The 22224-nt window shown below is 40.2% G+C and overlaps 1 protein-coding gene across 2 annotated transcripts; it reads right to left on the bottom strand.

The window, feature by feature from the left end:
- Window positions 1–1077: 1077 nt before the first annotated feature.
- Window positions 1078–22048, bottom strand: nmi (N-myc (and STAT) interactor). 2 transcript variants are annotated; one of them, XM_051403318.1, is made up of 10 exons: window positions 21799–22048; window positions 21672–21713; window positions 21503–21571; window positions 12597–12755; window positions 11660–11776; window positions 10091–10253; window positions 7128–7234; window positions 6282–6468; window positions 2665–2762; window positions 1078–1788 (listed from the first exon to the last, which is right to left on the bottom strand). In XM_051403318.1, exons 2-10 carry the CDS (start codon window positions 21708–21710, stop codon window positions 1594–1596), a joined length of 1134 nt encoding a protein of 377 aa, XP_051259278.1. In that variant the 5' UTR covers window positions 21711–21713; window positions 21799–22048; the 3' UTR covers window positions 1078–1593. The 2 variants fall into 2 exon arrangements, with proteins under 2 accessions (XP_051259278.1, XP_051259277.1); XM_051403317.1 differs by having other exon boundaries at window positions 10091–10274.
- Between the last annotated feature and the right edge of the window lie 176 nt (window positions 22049–22224).

Below are 22224 nucleotides of genomic sequence, written 5' to 3' on the forward strand. Positions count from 1 at the left end.
CGGACATGGAAAGTTTTTAAGTTGAAAAAACAAGTCCACAGCAGACACGGCAATTTTGGTGCCCATAGTGCAACTATTTCTGGTAATAATACACTGAAAATAAATTAAATTACTTAACTAATAATTACTAAAAAATTTGAAAAACGCTTTGAGTGAGAGCTGCTGCAACTGCAGCCACTCGGGAAAGCGGCGCATGATTAAAAAAAACATTTCAGTTGAGATATCGTCTGAGGTGTGAGAGGTTCAAATGTTGTTTGGATATTAAAAGGCTTGCATGCAATATATTGTTCCTGTTGACATTCCCAAACATTTTGTCTTCCACCAAAGCTCTTTTAAATCTCATAATTTTTTTTAATGCTGAGATGAACATAGTAAAGTAGCAAGCAAAGTACTGGACAGACTGGTAGACAATTAGCAGTGAATGGTATCCTTGACACTGCACTGACTCTGCAGTCTGCCAGAAAATGTCTCAACTACTAATAACGGGATTGCAGTCAGTTTAAATGTTCATGATCTGTTGATGGGGTTTTGGGTTACGCTAATTCTATATCAGCTTCAAATCAAAATACTTCACGTCATGATTTAGTAGGCAGATCACTTTAATGAACTGTAATGCTCTGAAAAGATGAACCCTTCCATGTTTCCTGCACCACCTTGTTTTTTTGTTTGCCACACTGATAGTCCTTTCTTGGGTTAGTAACTAGGTGTTTATGGATGTTGTGTTGGAGTTATGATGTATTTGAGGACAATGTTACATGTTTTGTCTTTGATTTAATGATCCAATGTGTATAATTTACAAAGATTCAATGTGTATAATTTACAAAGATTCAAGGTTATTTTATTTTAATTTACAACACGGGGTTGAGATCATAGTTCCCTTTATGCTGATCTATAGATGACTGATTGATGATCTTGTGGCAGAAATGCAGTATAATATTCATATTGTGTATAATCACCTGAAAATAAGAATCATTATGTGTTCTTTACCTTCAGTTTTGCCTGCATGCTTGAAAGGGAAGAGCAAGGTTATGGGATTGCAATCTGCAGGCTACACTGCTAGATGAAACTAAACACCGGTCTTTTCAAGATTTTATTTGACAATTTATGATGCAATAACACAGTCCCCTTTACACCAGCTTAGGTCTGTTGCACTTGTGAGGAAGTGCAACAGGAAGGAGAATCAACACAAACAAAAGGTATTGTGTAACATGAACAAACCAAAAATACAATTTTCTAAAGGACTTTTCAAAGGATTGTGTGGCTGTCAAACCCCGTCCAGGACCATGCATCTACATACAATTAGGCTGTGACATTACTCTGAGACACACATTTATCTACATGTCAGGACACTGGGTGGAACATCACACTGGTCTTGCCAATGGCCACCAAAATACCCCTCACCATGTTATATGCAAACACTGAATCAAATTCATATAATCACCAACTCTCAGAACAGCAAATCTGCTGAAATTCGGACAAGAAATATACAAGATTCTTTGAAATAATCAAAAACAAATCACAAATATGATGTTCTATCCCCTTATATAATGTATCTGTATGAGGTTTGGCTCCTGGTGGTTCAAGTCACTCATCCTATTCCATTGTGTCCTCACAGAGGAAGGCCTGCAGTGCCTTTTCACTGGAGATGTACTTGATGCTTTCTATCTCACCACCATAGTTGCTGGGCTTCTGGAAATGGATCTCCAGGTGGTCCTGCAGGTCCTCCTCATCTTCTACATCCTCAATGTCATCCAGGAGGATGGTTCGCTTTGGCGAGCCACAGTAGGTCTGAAATGAATCACCAACATTAGCTTTGTCATTGCTGTGTGCAGTTACACCAAGTCAGATGAGGAGATGGATATTGATCACCAACCAAAGTGACCACAGCTGTTGAGCTACATTTTTTAAATAACTGACTGAATATTGCAGATGAGTGATGTACTGTGTGTTTTATAATATTAATGAACAAAAACTTAAGTTTTTAATTACCATTGTCCACAATTTGATTAAGTAGTAACTAGCTGTCAGATAAATGCAATGGAGTAAAAAGTTAAATATTTCCACATAAAATATCAGTCTGTTGGGGGAGCCTTGCACCAAAGCTTCTGTGCAGCTGTCAGTCAGTCTAGGAAATTGTAACACTGTTTTGGTTTGCAGTATGGGATTCCAGATTCAAGATTCAAGAACTTTATTTGCCATTTGTGCTTGCACACATAGGAACTCTTGTGCGGTTTTTTGTTCAGAGAGTCAAGTCAAGTTAAAAAGACACACAAGAAAGACACATAAATCTACAAAACATACACTTCTCTAGAAATAAAAAGAAAGTGCATAAAACCCTATATAAAAGGGAAAGTGAGGGCATTGTAAATTGCACAAAACCCTATATAGAAGTGTAAATTGCATTGTAAATTGCACAGTTATATTGTACAGGCCCAGGAGACAATATAATATAATATGATATGCTATGAGGTAGGTCAGGACATCACAGGAGCATTACACAGCCAGTGTTACCTATGACAGTGACGAAAAAAATAACTGAAAACCATGACCCCAAAACCGTGATATGAACCGTTCCACACCTAGCTTAATGTGGAACTGATCAGGTGTATTATCTAGGAAAAACGGTAGGAGAGGAATGCAGACCATGATATACTAGTATCTTACCTGAAACTTGCACAGCTGGTATTTGTAAATGGGTCCAACATTCACTTCAGAGTCCACATCAACACGGTACCTCCCTATCAGGGCCAGGCTCTCAGCAACTACACACACACACACACACACACACACACACACACACACACACACACACACACACACACACACAGAAACTATAGTATTAATACATTATGAACATACTGATACTTGGGTTGGGTTTTACTAAGACATGAATGATTCAGCTTGTTCTGAATTGTGGTAATCTTTCTAAGAAGAAACTAAAATATTTTGGAGGAAAAAACACCCTAATTCTTAGCATTTAACATCACCATCAGCGTATAATCACCTGAATAGAATTTTGAATGTTTTTGTTACCATAGAATGAGCCTTTTATATCTACAGAATCGTAGCTGTAATTCTTAAAAAGCCCACTCTTGTTTTAGCCAACTATAGACCGATTTCTAACATCCCCTTCCTCTCTAAAATTCTGGAGAAAGTAGTCGCCAAGCAGTTGTTTGACTTTCTACATAGCAACAGCTTATTTGAGGATTTTCAGTCAGGATTTAGAGTTCATCACAGCACAGAGACAGCTCTGGTTAAAGTTAATAATGACCTTTTGATTGCTTCCGACAATGGACTTGTCTCTGTACTTGTATTATTAGATCTTAGTGCTGCATTTCACACCATTGCCCATAATATTCTTTTACAGAGACTTGAGCATTAAATTGGAATTAAAGGAACCGCACTAAGCTTGTTTAGGTCATATTTATCAGATCGTTCTCAGTTTGTACACGTTAACGATGAATCTTCCATAAATACTACAGTTAGTCATGGAGTTCCACAAGGTTCTGTACTTGGACCAATTCTATTCACTTCATATATGCTTCCCTTAGGCAACATTATTAGGAATCACTCCATTAACTTTCATTGTTATGCAGATGATACACAGTTATACCTGTCGATCAAGCCCGATGAAATTAAGGACATAAAAACCTGGATGAGCTGCAATTTTCTGATGTTAAACATATAGTTATTCTAGATGGCATTACCTTGGCCTCTAGCACCACTGTCAGGAATCTTGGAGTTATCTTTGATCAGGACATGTCATTTAATTCCCACATAAAACAAGCCTCTAGGACTAATTCATGCATTTGTTACTTCTAGGCTGGATTACTGCAATTCCTTATTATCAGGCTGCCCCAATAAATCCATTAAGACGCTCCAATTAATCCAGAACGCTGCAGCATGAGTACTGACAGGATCTAGGAAAAGAGATCATATCTTTCCTGTACTAGCGTCTCTGCACTGGCTCCCTTTAAAATTTAGAATACAATTTAAAATCCTCCTCCTCACCTACAAAGCTCTTCATGGTCAGGCCCCTTCATATCTTAAAGAGCTCATAGTACCCTATTACCCCACTAGAAGGGCCGGCTGTGGCTCAGAGGCAGAGCGGGTCATTCCTTAATTGGAAGGTTGTGGGTTCGATCCACGGCTCCTGGTGCCACATATCGAAGTATCCTTGAGCAAGATACTGAACCCCAAGTTGCTCCTGATGCCGTGCATCGGTGTGTGAGTGTGTATGAATGTTAGTTTCTGTTCGATGGACTTTGCCATCACTGAGTGAATGTGTGTGAAAGGGTGAATGTGGCACTTTGAGTGGTCGGAAGACTAGAAAGGCGCTATACAAGTACAGGTCCATTTACCATTTACCATCCATAGAACACTGCGTTCTCTGAATGCAGGGCTACTTGTGGTTCCCATAGTCTCTAAAAGTAGAACAGCAGCCAGAGCCTTCAGTTACAAAGCTCCTCTCCTGTGGAACCAGCTTCCAGTTGTGGTTCGGGAGGCAGACCCTAACCCTAACCCTTCACATTTAAGAGTAGGCTTAAGTAGCTTAAGACGTTCCTCTTTGATAAAGCTTATAGTTAGGGTTGGCTAAGGTGAGTCCTGAACCATCCCTTAGTTATGCTGCTATAGGCCTAGACTATGGGGTGATTTCCCATGATACACTGAGCTCCTCTCTTCCTCTCCCTCTCTTTCTGCACTCATTCATGTCCCATTAATGCATGTTACTAACTTCACTTCTTTCCCGGAGTTCTTGTGCTTTCTCGTCTCACAGGTTCTCATAGATCCTGGTGGAGCCTCCTGCCATGGTCCTGCTTGACTCTCATTGCTAATATTACTGAAATATAATTAGGGACCGAGCCAGCAACAGCTGGAGGTCCCTATTGTTTTTGCTATGCAGTCAAAGGCGCTAAAAATAATAATAGTAGGTAATACTATATTTTGCCCCCCTGAACATATACGAAAACTCAATTTTATTATTATTAATTTATATTAAGGTCAGGCCTGGTGAAAAATGTTATATTCTATGCGTCACTTTCGGGTCCGCCACTAGGTGGCGCTACTATCATGAAAAGTGCGTTTAGGCTAATAACTCCTGCATCATTTGTCGCACATTCAAAAATGTTTGTATCCAAGCGTTTGGTGAATGGAGCTGAATCTCGCCATATAGGCCACGCCCACTTCTGCCTATATTTTTTCTTCGCTTGAGCGCGAAATGGCCTTAAACTACTTTTTCGTGTTCTTCCTACACGCTTTGTCCGATTCGCACGTCATTTTTCACGTAGCACCTGGGGACCGCCCTGATATTTCAAAAAATAAGCACGTTATAAAATTAGCACTTCTTGTAAATTTTTCGTCAAAAAGGAAGTGCACCGTTTCTCCACATTGGTATGTCCGATTGACACCAAGCTTGGGTCCATAGTTCCCCATGTCTTCCTTAGGCATTGTGCACAATTTCAGGCCATCGCCACAAGGTGGCGCTGTTTAAAATGAAGAAGTTTATATCTCCGCATCGGCAAGTGTGATTTAAATGAAACTTGGTACGATGCTTGCCAATGGCAGATATGTATTAAACTTGGTAGGCACGTGTAACATGTCGAGAGGTACAAAAAAGCCTCTTGGACCCATACCCCAAACCCCACGGGAAGTCGGCCATTTTGATTTTGATTTTCACTTTCGGCGAACTTTTTGCATTTTATTTGAACTCCTCCTCCTAGGGAATTTATCCGATCTGCTTCAAAATTTGTCAGTTCAGTCAAAAAATGGTGCTGATTAAAGGTTGTGCTATTTACGACATTCCATCAAACGGCGTGTCCGTGGCATGGCATCAAAGTCAGCCATTTTGAATTCTGTGCTAATTTTCTGTGAATTTTTGCCCTGTATTTGAACAAACTCCTCTTAGGGAATTTATCGGATCAACTTCAAATTTAATCAGCGCAATCAAAAGACATTCATGATTAAAAGTTGTGCTATTTACAACTTTCTGTCAAATGGCGTGCCCGCGGCGTTGCATTGAATTTCGACCATTATTATTTTTATTATTATAACTATTATTGTTGCTACGGTTGCTGCTCGTTGCCCATCGTTTTTGTCATCGCCACCATCATCTTCGTGTTCATCATCAGTCACTACTATTAGTGTAGTTGTTGTTGCTCTCGCTCTCTCTCTCTGTGTAAATCCAGAACTAAATGCACAGAGTGTGTCTGCAAATTCACTAAGAATTGCAGGACACATTTACACTACCCCGTTGTCTTGGTAAATGTAGCCCAGAATTGTACCTCCAGGGTGGAGAAAGGTGATCTGTCCCGTCCCAGTGTTCTGATCGTACTCCACACTCTCCACTTCTCCTCCTCCTCTGCTGGGCCTGCAGAAACTAATCACCAGTTGGTCCTTCATTCTCTCCTCTGGCATGGAAGAGGGGATGCTGGAAACCTTGAGCGCCTTTCTGGAAACGTCAAGGTGGACCTACATTAATGACAGCACACACTGATTACAAGGGAGTCTGATGGCCACCACAAAGAATACTTTACATACATACTTACATAATATGTTTCAATACATTGTGTAACCGAATAACTGGGTAATACAGCACCATTGTTCTGTAAGTATTGATGCTAGGAATAATGGAACTGAATTCAGCCTTAGAATGATAATCTTAATACACTATAAGGACACGTTTCATGCAAATGTGGAGAGCAATAGAACTAACACATAACAAATGGACTGTGTGCTCTGCTGCTCAACAAATTTCAAACAAATTTGGGTGTGCAATACTATACTTCTGTAAAATGAACGCTATACGTGAGGAAATACTAATTAAATATTCTTGTGTTGTCCCTGGAAACAAACTGTTAAGACTTATTATTACTGATTTTGTTAATATTAAAATAAAAATGGAAAAAAATAAGTTCTGTTAATGGAAAACACTACTCTGATTGGCTGACTATCTGATCCTTTAACTATTATTTCCTCAAATGTAGCCTACAGGTTTCAAATGTTTTTAATGGCCAATAAGTAAGGCTTGTGTGTGCGTGTGTGTGTGTGTGTGTCTGTGTGTGTTGATGTGCTGCACTACTTGTCATGGCCTAAAAGTTGAAAACCACCATCACTGCATCAAAGTGTACCTCAAACTTAACAGCAGGATCCAGTTTTATTCTTTTTGGTTTCACATCCACACTGATGTTGTCACAGGGCACAGAGCACTTGGCAATCTTCAGGATCTGAGAGGCCACTGGAGGACAGAAGATATGAGTAAGAAACTGCATGTACATTCAAAGTACTAAGGCATTGTTTACATACCACTACTGTATCTTATTCGGACTGGTATAAGATACAGTAGTGGTACAACAAATGATATTAAGCACCTGGTCTCCCAGTTACTGTTCCAGTCATTTCTGTCTTTTGAAACATGTCCAATACTGGACCACCCCCTGCTGACTGAATAGCTACATTAAAGGACAATTCCGGCGCAAAATTAACCTGGGGTTAATAACACGTGTACTGAGTTGGTCCGTTCTCTGGGATGTGTTTTCATGCTAATCGACCGTGACCGGTTTTAGCACAAACCGCTAATTAGCTTATAATGCTAGCCAACGGGGCACCGAGTAACGTGAAAAGAAATAGCTTTTTATACCACTAACAAGACTCAAAATAGCACCACACTTACACGGTAGCAAAATGAGGGTCCCTACGTATAAACCGAAGCCTTGAGAACTTTGTAGGTGTACAGACAGTTTATTAAAAAGATAGTTTAGAACAACAGTAGCGTTCGCGTATATAAGCGGGCACTATCTTGGGAAAACAGTCAGGGGTTATGGTGCGTTCGTTTTGTCCACCCGACTCGATCTCCGAGTCGGTTTCCTGAGTTACGAACCGGAAGTTGCAAATAGAAAGCTCCCGAGGACGTATAAACGACTCGTTAAGTCGTCTGAGCTCAGAGGACCCCGAGTTCAGTTACCAAGATGGCTACTCCGAGCATCACACGTAGTAAACATTGTGGTTTTCTACTATTTTAAGCACTCTTGTCTTTGTTGTAACCAAATGAAGAAGTCGTACACACAGCACTGTATACTGTTACCTATAGGCATGTCGCTACAGTCTTATTATGTGTTAAATACGCCTAATTAGTTATTTTGTAGCTTGTGCAACTGAAATTGGCTAGAGACGCTCCATGTTGCTATGACAACAGTGCCGAGTCTGGAGCAGAAAGCAGAGCAGTAGCATAACGTTAATCAAAATTCAGATATCAAACTGTGAAATATGATTGTGTAATATGCAATGAACATGTGAAATCCTCGGTGGGTGCCCCGTAAACCAGATAATAACTATAAACGTTACGAAACGTCCAAACTGCCTATTGCAACCAAGCTCGTCGTGTTGTGTGCCAAACAGAACGCAAAAACCTGCGGTTACTCGTTTTCAAACACGGATGTGACGTCGCTCTCGAGCTGCAAGTCGCGATTACAAGACAAAACGAACGCACCATTAGGTCATTCATGACCGTGGATAACTGTCCATCAGGTCCCTGCGGTATGAGTCGCTGCCTCCAATTTATTTTCGGGACATGGAAAAAAGTTTTGAGTACAGCTCTGTTTATCAGAGAGGGGAAATCTGTACTGACTGTACAAAACACTGCGTCTCTTGGGTATACGCGAACGCTACTGTTGTTCTAAATTATCTTTTTAATAAACTGTCTGTACACTTAAAAATTTCTCAATGCTTCGCTTTATACGTAGGGGCCCTCATTATGCTACCGTGTAAGTGTGGTGCTATTTCATATTTCCGAAATGCCAGCGTAGTTTTATAATAGAAAAGATTTGTAAGTACTTTAACTGATGTATAAATTTGCTGTTAAGAGTTACTTGTATGTTGTGCATATGAGTAAAGTGTATGTATGTATGTATGTATGTATGTATAAAGAATACATAAAATTTGTGACTGTTATTATACAGAAAAGGAGTATAATATTCATAGGTAAGTTTTCATTAGTGTATAATCACATAAAACCCTTGGTTGTGCAGGGAAAAAGAGGGAGGGTGAAGCAGGCAATTGGCGACATGCCACTAAATGCTACACACTGGTATTTTAAATCTTTAAATGAATTATTGACTTCAACATTTTCATATTTTTGGCCCTAATGTCCAGTTTAAGTTGAAATTCAGTATTTTGTGAAATGTGAATACATGGTATTTTGATGGTCTTGCTTTCACAACAACAACAATCATTTTTTAAACTTTATCTTTGTTTACTTTTAATTTTGGGTGTGATCGAATACCAAATTTGATTCTTCAAAATAAATTCTCTCCATCTCTGCAATTGTGTTATGTCTGGTGTATTATGAGAGGATGTTATTCGCCCTCTTTTGTTATTATAATCCCTTATTTGTAAATATCGTAATAAATCCTGATTTGTTAGATCATCATCTTGTTTTTTTTTTTTATCCTGAAAGCTTCTCATTTCACTCTTTTCAGCAACTGTGCATATGGTTGTGATACCCATTCCCACACATTGTTTAAATCTGAAATCAGACCTTCCTGGTTTAAATTTATGATCAAAAGCAATCCATTCTAACAGTTCAGGCTCCCTTACCAATTTTAGTTGGTTTACAGTAGAGTACCATGTATCTAGAGTAAATGATGTTATTGGGTCTAGGTTTACCTCATCTTTTATATGGGCGTGAGTCTCTCTTTCCCCAGTACTTGTGTGAATTATGAACTCTTTCCATCAAGCTACATAATTGGCATTTTACCCAGTATATAAGTGGTTAAAGTTGTGTTGCATGACGTATTCCTTAAGATTGTCCAGGGTTTCTTTGCTCTTTGTTTTTGTTGAACCTCCGATCATTATCAAAGGTCCTTCATTCTCAAGTTTTGGCAAGTTTATTATGTTGGCATAAGGGAGTCATGCTGCTCTACCATACCACCCAGAAGTCATAAACACATATTTCAAATTTAATTTAAACTACTGCTACTAGTGACTGTGTTATAGTAGTGTTAAGAATAATTCTTTTTGGTAAAATTAATATGGAAAGAAAAGTAAAGAAACTTAGTTACTTATCATATTGTAGGGTAGATAAAGTCATGTGTACCTTTCTCCTCTTCAAACGTGATAAGTGCCTGTCCTCCTTGCAGAAGCACAGTGGGTCTCTGATGGATGGCAAAAACTCCTCTGATTGGCTGACAGTCATCCCCCGTCTCCCCTTTATTCTCAGCTATGAACTTCACCTCTGTGTCTGGAATCTGGACGTAGATCTGGACAGGTGGAGGAACAAACTGAATTACAGAACAATAATTATATGTGTTAGAAAGGCCTCTTGGAAAGTGTAATGAACTGAGCTACCAGTTAGTGTAAATCAGGGCTCTCAAACTCAAATCGTCCTTGGGGCCACTGGGGTTGTCATCTCATAGCCAGGCCACTTCAACATTCAAGTACTAAAACAAAGCGCAATATTCTGACAATATATCCATTATTAACATCATACTTTTATGCAATAAACAGACAGCATCTGCATCTTCAAATCATCATTTCATATCATCTTTCTTGTTTTCAGCCAAACAACAAATGAAGGCCTTAAACGTACTCTCTTCTTATCAAACATTTGCCGTTATTTTGGCCAAACTAAATACATTTAAAAAAAACAGAATTGTGTTTTTATTTTAACCATATATGAGGGGGTTTAAAGTAATGAAAAACAACTAGGAAAAATAAAAATCTCAGGCCAGATTACGTTATATTTTTGACATCATGCTGCAGAAACGGGCCCCTGGATGCATTTTGAGATCCATGCAATACATTAAATGAAGCTACAAGCTAAGTTACAGCATCATAACAAACGTAGTTAAACTACTTTAAAGTTGTTTTTTTTTTTATTTATACACTGAAGCAACTTCCTTCCAAGTCAATGCTATTTCAGTGACCAGTAAAACAGTCAGTCAGAAAAACACGCACCTGACTTGCATGATATACTCAGCAATTAAAAAAAAAAAAAATGTAGTCTGCTTCAGAATCAGAATTAGATTTATTGAGTTTTTACACCTACAAGGAATTTGTCTTGGTGCATAGTTAGTGTTGGGTATATACTTCCTTTAATTGTATTTGTATTTACGTTTTTGTATTTTGATTTATGTCAAGGGGCTGCTGTAACCAATCTATTTTTGACTGACCACTCTTCTTTGGTTTTCAGTTGCATTTTTGGTGTAGGCCTACCCTTGTTTATATAGGCTACTGTATATTTAGTTTGGTGGTATTTTATTCATTTTATGCCAACAGCCAAAATTTTAGCGAGCTTGGTAGGCTGTTAACAGGTTGCTAGCTGGTGTAGACCGCACTGAATTGTAATGATTCGTCTGATTGGCGACAGCTATGTTATTCAGGAATCACCTTAATGTGTATTCTTGGAAACTGAGACTACAAGTTAACATAGGCTTGCATGTCTGTATTCCCCTAAAGCAGACGACATAGTGATGTCATTCCACCATACTACGGAAATGCTTCATGTTTGTGTATGGCGGTGGCGTCACTTACTGATCCAAAGCAGTTTTATTCAGACGGCAGATCAGAACCTCGTTCAAATTTCTACATTCCTCCGGTTGCTCAAATATTATTGAGAGCAAAAAGGGGTGGGACTTAGAGGGGTCTACTTGGGCTTCGTTCCCACCTTGAATTTCTGCTTCAGTTTGGTGGACTCGGCCCTCTTCGCCTCCAATTCATCTTGATATCTCCTCAGTTGGTCCAGCAAATCCTGTTTGCGTTTACCAAGCTTCAGGATTTTCTCCTGTGTGAAAGAATGAAGTGAAAAAATTTAGTGAGTTCCTTGTTATTCCAATCTTAGCCTGCAGATGTTATAGATAGGGCAGTCCCGATCAAGTGTTTTTGCCCCCAATCCCATCCGAGTCATTTAATCTTGAGTATAGAAGTATACCAAGTCCCAAACCAATACTTTTACCTATTCATTATTTAGATAATACAATGCAGAGTGCACACTTCAAGGATATTATGTTAATCCAATGTTCATGCCTCACAATTAAATAGCTCTACATTGCAAATTTGAAAATTCCTGCATTGAAGCTGTCCCTTTTTGCTTTTTTTTTTAACAAACATCTCTATAATCTTTTTGTCTCTCTCAAATGTTTGTAGCTTCAGTGGAGCCTTTGCTTGAGTTACCTGAATGAACTGGATTTTGCTGGGTGTTTATATCCGTCGTCTGTATATCTATTGCATGAATTACATTAATAAATTGACTTATTGGCTTTTTATTGACAGGGCTTTTGTTGCACTTGCAGTGGCATGCTAAGTGTGGTTGTGCTGAATTTCTATCACTCTACCACAGAGGCAGCCCTGCCTGAGGTGAAAAGCGGTGCTGCCCCTGCTCTCTCACACACAGAGCAGAGTGGAGGAAAAGAGACAGCATGCACCGTGCCTGAAAGCTTTGTGAGCAAAAACAGCTGTGTGACAGCTGACATAAGGCACAAGATAGGATTGGGTCAGTGAAGCTAAATATACTCGATACTGATCAGTAAAAAACGCCTTCATAAGCATCAACACTGACTGCTGAGATCAGATCAGGACACCCCTAGTTAGAGAGACAACTGTACCTGCAGTGCATTCATGCTTTTAGTGTATTCCTTCTGACTCTCCTCTTGCTTTGTGACACAAGCAAACATCTCTTGCTGGGCCTGTGACTTGGCTTCATCTTGTTCCAGTTTTTCCAATATCAGCCTGGCTTTCACATCATCAGCTTTCTCTACTTTAGCCTGAAAGACATAGCAGGAAAAGTTAAGAAAGACTACAGCTGGACCTGTGGACAGTTTCTTACAGGAGACAGTAGTTCCAGTTCCAGATGATAGTGGTGGATTACCAAAATAACATACCAGATGCCATTGTGCTGTGGCTGCAGAAGTCTCAACCTCAACGAGCTCCTTTCAAAATTTCTCCTGTCCAATTTACATCGGAGTAGATGGGGCCGTGAGAGGGTGTGCTGGCGCATCAGTGCGTTTCCCGCCAAAACTATTTGTCTGCCAGCTTCAGCAATGTTATCACTGCAACCCCATCGGATTTTCCTACGTTTCTATCTAGAAATTATTTCTGTACAGTGACATTTGTGGCCTTGAGAGCAGTTAACAAATTTATTTTTCGACAAATTTCTCTCTCCCTACATTCTAGTGATAATGTCACGCACTCTAGTTGCGAGCACTCTACCAATACACACCCATTCATGTTTTTGGCGATTTATCGGCAAACTGTTTGGCGAAACGCTTAGAAAAGTCATAGCACTAATGTCCCCACCAGGCCGCACATTTTGGTACCTTTTTGTGTATGTGCGACCAAAACTGCGGTAGGAGTAGTCGACCGTGCTTTTCAGGCACACTAATAAGTATGAGGAATAATAGTAGTGTGCTTTTCAGGCACACTAAATATACACTGTTAGCAATTGATGTAATTTCTTCAGTAAATCTTACAACAATGTATTGTATTTGTGTTTTTACTGCAAGTGGCAATGCATCATGGGAAATTTATGGACAGTCCTGTATTATTATTGTAACTACACTGTACAAGCGGAGTTTTACACTGGTTTTACAGCCACCGCGTTGCATCATGGGATTGCTGCGGTCTGAATTTTGAATTTGAAGGCGGTTATTAACGAACATTCTGGGACGAAGTAAACATTAAAAGAAGAAAAAAGATGATTCTGGGACGAAGGTAACTTAACGTAATGTAATGTAATGTAAACGGTTTCGTCTGCTTTGATTAGCTAACATAAAGTCAGCTGTCCCCTTGTGGTTTAGCTAAATTGGTATCGTAAAATTTTCCAGTAGCCATAGGTGTGTAGATTTGAACAAAATCGGGTTTGGTTTTTAACGGGAGCATTTACTTTACTAAATCCAATTTTGTTTGCCGTGCTCGGAGTTTCGTGCTGGGCTGGTTTCCGCCCACTCACTCGGCACATCAACGGTTAGACTGAGAAATCAAAATTCCACTGGAGCTCCAAGCGGATTTGTACACGCAGCCTTACAACACTGTCTACAGCTCTTTGAATCACGGTAAAATGTCATTTGTGGTACATAGCTAATTTAGAAGGAAATAGGTGTTTTTACGATAAGGTAGCTAACGTTAGCTAACGCGTCTCTTCCTCCATCAGTCCATTGAAATCAGGTTTGTACCGGTAGTTGCTAACATTAGCTAGCTTGTTCATCACAAGTTGAGGCCATTTTTAATCTTCCTCAAGTAACATCAACATGGTTCTTTCACTGTTTGAATGGATTGGCTAGCTAGCTCGACTGTCTAGCTAAGGTGTCAAATCTGAACTGAACTGCGCATGTGCATTTTAGAAAAATTGGTTCCAAGTGCTTGTCGTAAAAAGGTCTCTTCTCAACTTCGCTTGCTGAAAGTCTGGTGTTCTGTGGAAAGATTTTCATTGCGCTCTTGACTTCTGAGAAGAACGTCACGTCTGCCTCCTGTCAGTGCTAGTTGGTTAGTTAGCTGTTAGCTTAAAAAGGTAGCTTGTATGTTTGCTATCATCTTATAACTTTTAAAGCCTATATCAATAATAGATTTTATAACATTATCTTATATATTTCTATCTTGTTTTTTGTCCGTTTTGCTGTTGTTTGGCATCTTTGTTTTCATTTTAATTATGTTGAGCCGGTGCCTCAGTTATTAGGTATCAATGAAAAAGGTAAGGAATCGTTTGTCCAGTATGTGCCTATTAAAGAAACATTGGCTGCACTTTTAAAAAGCAAGTCCATGCAGGAACAGTATGCAGCAACACGTTCCCAACCACCATCAGAGGGTATTTTCCAGGATGTAAATGATGGGAAGGGAGCTCAGTGCAACCCTTTATTTAAAGCGGAGCCATCTTCTCTTGGTCTTATCAGGATGCATTTGAAGTGGTTAATCCACTTGGTCCTTCCAAAAAGAAACACCAAGATTCTAGCAGTTTATCTCACTCTAACAGATATTTTGCCTCATAACAGATCATCCATAGATCAAATGCAGCTTGTTCTCTTGTGTAAGGAGCAGGACTTCAAATATTTGGGATGGAAAAGGTATTTGGAAAAGGTATTTGAGCCCTCATTAAAGACCTGAACGCTCTTGAGGAGACTGGCATCGAGATAAATAATGGCCAAATTGTCAGAGGTCGACTGTGTGCTATTTCGGGTGACAATTTAGAGTCTCACAGTATTGGCGGATTTGTTGAGAACTTTAGTGTGAGACATTACTTCTGCAGGTATTGTGAAATAAAAAGATCAAGTTTTGAGAGTTCTCCATTATTATGTGGCAACAAGCATACAGAACAGTCTTTTCTGAATCATCTACAAGAATTAGAAAACAGTGGTACAAATTCTGAATGTGGTATCAAGTCAAACTCTCCTTTTAACCAACTGTCCTTCTTTCATGTTTGCCAGCCTGGATTACCCCCATGTCTTGGCCATGACCTGTTTGAAGGGATTGTTTCCTGTAACCTTAGTTTGTTGATTGGTCATCTCGTTGAGGAGAAACATTTCAGCTATACACAACTCAACAGGTGCAAAGATCAGTTCAACTATAAGGGAAACGATGCCCAGGACAAACCAGCCGATGTTTCACCAGGTAGCAAAAGACTTAGTGGACATGCAGTCCAGAACTGGTGCTTCCTGCATTTGCTCCCTCTCCTGATAGGAGATAGGATTAGCAATCCATGTGAGAATGCTGCCTGGCAACTTGTGCTGCAGCTCAGAGAAATTGTAGAGCTCATTTGTGCACCAGCAATCACTAGAGATCAGGTTTCTTATCTTAAAATACTTATCGAGGAGTATATCTACTTTCAAAGGCAGCTCTTTCCCAATGAGCCCCTGAAGCCCAAACACCACTATTTACTTCATTATCCAGAGCTCATTACCCACTTTGGTCCCCTAATTTGCTTTTGGACTCTCTGGTTTGAGAGTAAGCACACATTCTTCAAAAGATGTGCTAGGAAGTTACATAATTTCAAGAACATCTGCAAGACAGTCGCAGAGAGACATCAGCTCTTCCAGGCATACTTGAGTGCAGGTGAAATGTTTCAGCCGAGTGGGTTACTGGATAAAGAGATGACATTCTATGTAAATGACTACAGCGACAAAATCCGAGAGGCTGTTGTTGGTTTGCATTTTGAATCTAAAGATACAGTAGCATCTCACACAGTGACGGTGAAGGACACATCATACAAAAAGGGCACGTATATTTTGCTGGGGAAAACTGAAGAAGAGTTGGAGGTTGGCAAGATAGAGCTGGTCATTGTGCACCATGGCTCTGTGTCCTTTGTCTCAGAAAAATATTGTTTTGTTAAGTTGAGGGACATTGGGGTCTATAGTGTTTTGGGGACACCCCAAGAGCACTTTGTTTGCATGAGGCATGATGATCTACTGGATTATTATCCTTTGCCAGCCTACACAATGTGTGACATTACAATGATCTGTCTCCATCACTCCTTTGCAGAGACATGGCTGCAGCAGAGGAGGAGCTCAGGAGGGCTGTCTTGGCAGTACTTCCAGACCTCCCCGCAGACAGAGAATATTCTGCCCTTTCTCCGTGTGGTCCAGTCTAGAAAGCTCTTCCATGCCTTTTCATCTCAAGGTAACCGTAGGTTGGGTGGTTCGGGTTCTATGGGCGGTTCCCGGGATGGGGGTGGTCGTCTGCATGGTGTGTCTACCAGGACACTAGGCACTTTTATCCTTCGTCCTCTTTAATGATTTAACTGTTTTTAATTCTATGTATATTAGGCTACACATCGAAACGTTCACAGTTGAACTCGTAAATTCACTCCGAGCACGCTGTGCTACACTCTTGACGGTTCGGAAACTGCGCTCAGTTAATTTATGAACGCACCCCTAATCTCTTAACTATGCGATCTGTAGACTGCTTTTATCGTGCCACTCCCATCATTGCTCCACCATCATAGCCTCTCTGCCATAGCCACCCCATCATAGCCGGTAAAAATGAATTGATTATGTAGCCTTACTAGCCTATTTCATGAACTATGCCCTGAGTGTGCTTTGTGTTATGTAGCTTAATGTGTTCTTTGAATTTAGGATTGTGTAAGTATTCCAATATGATTGTGGTGATGGTGTGATTTTTTTATACGGTATGATTGTGGTATGATGTATTAACTGATGTGTTTGGCAGATTGTGAAATCCACTTTCGTTTTGTGCCCTGAAAGTTGCAACATATCACGCACATCAGCCAAATGGAATTCCCATCCTGGTCACCAATCACCTTTTTTTTGAAGCGTCACATGATGTGACCTTGGCTGTCAGGTGGCTTTCTACAGTTGTTTTTTGGGGCTACCACAACAAAAAGTTTGAAATAAATGAAAAATGGCCAAATGGTTTTGTTTTATAGAAAATATGATTGGTGTTTAAATACACCATAGTATGTCTGGATCATAGGGGTCTAATGGTAAATATTTTTTCAGATTCCTTCTCAGCCCTGTCTCCTCCCGGCTCTCCACAACTCTCCTCAACCCTGTCCCCCGCAGGAAGTCCACAACTCTCCTCACCTGAGACACCTCGAGCGTCAAACCCAATAGCTGTGCCCTCACCACGCACACCATGGCCTGGAAATGGTTTGTTTTTGTTTTTGCTCAGATTTTGTTATAAGATTGGACACGTTAAAAATATAAATTAAAACAATAATAAATGGAATAGAATGGGCTGGGTAGGCTACGTTTTGTACATTATTGGTATGACATAAACATCAGCCACTGTCTTCGCTGAATGCCACTTTGTTGGACCGATTTGCCTTATTCACGCTGCGGCCATGTTAACCTCAGCCTCGTTTTCAAAGTGATGCAGCGAGAAGCCTGTCTATGATCTGGAATTCCTAGGTGCGTGTAGGATGCCGGGGCTGTAAGGGAATAGTGGAAATTAATTATCATTAATTATTAATTATTATCTAGGCATCTTGAGGCACAAACTTATATTTTATTTTTAAGTATTGATGCATCCAAATTTTGACTGCCAGCCACCATAGACAACAGGAGTCAGAACATCATGGAATACTTCCAACAGCAGAAGACACCAGGGGTGGGGAAGGTTCTGGAAGCCTACAATGAAGAGAGTGGCAACAAAGCTATCTGCACCATCATGTGCCTGCTTGCTCACTTCAAGGAGGGGGATGGTATCTTCCTTACAGCTGATGTGAGTATAACTTGCAGTGCATATACATAAATTAACCATTCCCTCACTCACTCCCTCCCTCCCATCCCTGTCCTGTTATTTTGTAATTGTTAATTACCAGAAATCAGTCACCAGCCCCATCCTTTGCTATGGACACTTTGCACAAGTTATTCTAATACTTCATAAACTCTGATTAGCCTGAGTATAAGACACCCGTCTCATTCAAAGCGTTTACAAAGGGGGAGGGCTTTAGATACCTTTTCAAAAAATAACTTTTCCCATTGCCAGTTCGGAGAAGAGCCAAAACCTCGTTCCTTCTAAAAAAACTCTCCATGCAGAATACTGTTCTGGTTTCAGAGCAGTTATTCCAGTAAACTGTGTGTTTTTTACTAAAACTGCCTCAATCACACTATCGATATTCTCCGATCTCCGAGGCAGTCAGCGCATAGGCAGACATTGCTTGAAAAGGGGCCCTCGGCTGATTGGTTCATCACTTTTAGTCCCATCCACCCCCAGCGCTCATTGGGCTAACATTCTCCCGGTCTGGCTGTCCTCGTTGCTCTGAATGGGGAATCCAGACCCGAGACGGAGCCTACTCAGTGAAGTGGACAGAGTCAGTGGTCTGATCCAGGCTAGACTCTGATGGGTTAGCCATTGCTTCCTGCCATGTAGTTCATAAAATAATTTTAATTTAATGTTTTATTGCCATATTTAAAAAAAATATTTGCCATGTGCAGCTGTTTCTACATTTGGCACCATAAACTGAAGCTGATTTCCCCCATGGTGTTGAGTAGAACATGACAGCTTTTGGGGCAAGTTTTCTTTGTCCTTGTTCACTCAACTTACCCATGGTTAACTTATGGTTTTTACTCTCCAGCCCTCTGCCACGGCTGCCGATATCGAGAGAGCTGTCACCCTGCCAAGCACACCTCAATTAGTTGTACCAGGTATAATCTTCCCTTATTTTGTAGAAGTTAATTCTTTAAAGAATTCATGTGGTTGAGGGAGGACTGTTGCTCCAAAAAAATGTGTTTTTGTTTGAGTTGTTGATGGAGGGTGCGGTGGTCAAAGGAGATCATAATGTTCAAGTGGAGGTGTGCAAGTCTTTCTCCACTTAAATTCATGTTAGGTGGCTCTAGTGTTAGGTGGCTCTAATGTGTTGTGTAGCTTTTAGTTATGATATTGTTAATGGGTTTCAGGAGAGATACTGCGTGGCGCAGACACGTGGATTATGTCCATGGAAGGAGCATGTGTGATGGGGCCCCACAGCAACCTCCTGCATGGATTGGCAGCAGTCTTCGCTGCCTACTATGTCTTCAACTTGCAATATCCGGCAGAAGCCGCAAGCACACTTGAGTTCATCCAGAGGTGTGTTTAAACATGGCACTGTCATGAAAACAATCATAGCAATGACTTGATATATGAAGGGATCTTAATCAATGTTTATGACTTTTCTGTAATTGACATTTTTGTTAGAATTAGGGATGTCAGTAAGTTGGCCCGGCCCACTTAATACAAAAACATATTACTTTGCATTTTGAGTGATCAGATTTTACACATTACTTTGCAAGTATAAGAGAAAACTCAAATTATGCTATCCAATTTAGTGAGAAAGGGATGAGTGAGGAGAGGCATGAGAGAGGAGAGGGGAGGGGGAGAGAGGGATGACGATCGCACACACAGACACTCACTCAAACACAGACACACACTCAGGGGTTGAACTATTCCAGCACCGTGCCAGATCTCCAGCATGACATGGTTGTGAAGAAATTTTCATTAGGATAGAAATTCGGGATGGTTTATCATTTTTGAGTTCCCCAAAACCAATGGCAGCTCTCACTTAAAAAAAAAAAAAAAACGTGTTCAGCCAATCAGAAGCAGAGTAGGGCGGGACTTGTGTTCGCTAGCTATAACAACGTGCAGCTATCCAACAAGATGAAAGTTTTGTCTGAAAGGTTTTTTCCCCCTGTTTTCAGAGCCTTTTGCGGCATAAATCCCCAGACGGGCAGCAAGGCAGAGAAAAAACGAGGGCTGAACACACCAGTTTGCACACTTTCGAGAAAACTGCTGGATTTTAAATTGCTGGATTTTAAATTGGTGGACAGGGGGCATTAGAGGACATTAGTGGACAGGGGAAATTAGTGAACAGGGGGCATTAGAGGGCAGGGGACATTACAGGACATTAGTGGACAGGGGACATAAATAATGAGGAATGATTGTTTGTGCATTGTGCACTCCGTTAACTCTTCAATTTTAAGAGAAAATAAAAATATCAAAAAACAACAGAAATACCACTTGTTTTGTTTTTCTTTGCAGAAATCTGAAGGAGGACATTTATCCAAGTTACAACATTTAATTGTAATATTTTCAATATTCTATCCTGTGAAATTACAGGAAATCCCTAAAATTACAGGAAATTCCTGGCCACTGAGTAGCCGTAAATATAACATTTTGCTGTAATATTTACAGTATTCTATACTGTGAAAGTACAGGAAATTCATGGCAAGTTCTAGTAAATTTACATGATTGTATTGAAATTAATTACAGTAAGGATGTTGTATTAAGTACAGTACCTGGTTGTAGTTAGTTTACAGTAAGTCCTGTATACTGTTTACAGTAAATTTACAGCAATTATTAGCCAGACACCTGGCAGACCATCAACAGGAAGATGCACTTCTGTACATCACAAACACCGAGTTGATTACAGTAAAAACCAAATAACAACCTATTGTGACGTCACCCATTAGTTTGTGGAGTATTGTTTTAGCCGTCGCCATGACAGTTGGCAGCGTGGATGACGTACTGCGAGTTGATCTGCGCTCATTGGCTACACAGTTTTGACTTGGCTGTAGCAGGAAACAATACGCTAAAATATGTTTCTAAAACGATTTTAAGTGAGAAATAGGCAACGCAGTACCAGAATCTTGCTTCGAATTAGATCAGCACTGCCTAGTTTGACAGTTTGATCCAAGTTTTGTGCGCTGCGCTGTGGCCCGTCAATCAAAAGGTAGCCAGGTCCAAAAGCATACACTGCTTTATCGTCTATTTTGCTGTAAATTGGAACATAAGTTAAAACTGTTGAATAAAGAATCTGAGTAGGCCTACTTGTATCCCATGCTTGCTTTTCACGGGACTGTGACTCGTGAGGAAGCTTGTTGAACAGAAATTTACATTAACACTGCAATGTATTTTTTTTTTGCTAGGTTATGTTTTGAGATTTCCGCGTTTGTACAAACTGCAGAGCTCAGCTTGAACTCATGTTAATTCAGAAATAAAACGGGTCAAAAGTACTGAACCATCTGAACTTATTCACGAGACAGTTCGGAGATGACATTATGTAAGTATTTCGAAATGTGCCTCTTACCTTCCATATTTCCAGCTCTTTCATGGCCTCTTCAAGTCGACTGCCTTCCTTATTCAGACCACTGTCCATCTGACAATAAGGAGTAGCTCTGTTACCAGCCAGCATGGATCACTGTGTCCCTCACCGCCATATACCGAGATCACTCTTGCGACGGTTAAATAATCCTTACCTTGCGATTTATCTGCTGGTTGCCGTAGATGTCAGCCATTACCTGACGGACAAAAACGAAACCCGGTTGACAAAGTATAAAACAAATAAAGCCTGTCACGTACAGCCTATTCTAACAAGAAACCCACCTCTTCTGTATTTCGTTGCTGGTGTTTTTTCCTGTCGAAGTATTGTAAAGTGAGAAAAGAGACAAAAGAAAACAGACAGTTCAACGACTGAAAATCAAAAGTGAAAGTTAAAGCTGAAATTGACGCAGCAACTTTACGAGAGGCAGCCACTGGTGTATGGAAGACCAGACGGGCCGCAAGGCTCGTTATACATTAACAGTGCCTCGCCTGGAAAGGGGACGAAATTAGGCGGCAGCAGCAGCATCAGCAGGAGGCGGTGACAAAAAGCCTGATAGATTCTAGTAGCCTTCAAAGAATAAACAGGAAGTTACAGAAATGTTTGCATCCTGTTATATCTTTACCTAACCCTGCAGACCACTTTTGGATAAATACACTTTTATTATTATCAATCACACAAGATATGTTTAACAGATTAAACCTTCATTG

Source organism: Dicentrarchus labrax, unplaced genomic scaffold, assembly GCF_905237075.1.
Source record: "Dicentrarchus labrax unplaced genomic scaffold, dlabrax2021, whole genome shotgun sequence".
NCBI classification, from domain to species: domain Eukaryota; kingdom Metazoa; phylum Chordata; class Actinopteri; family Moronidae; genus Dicentrarchus; species Dicentrarchus labrax.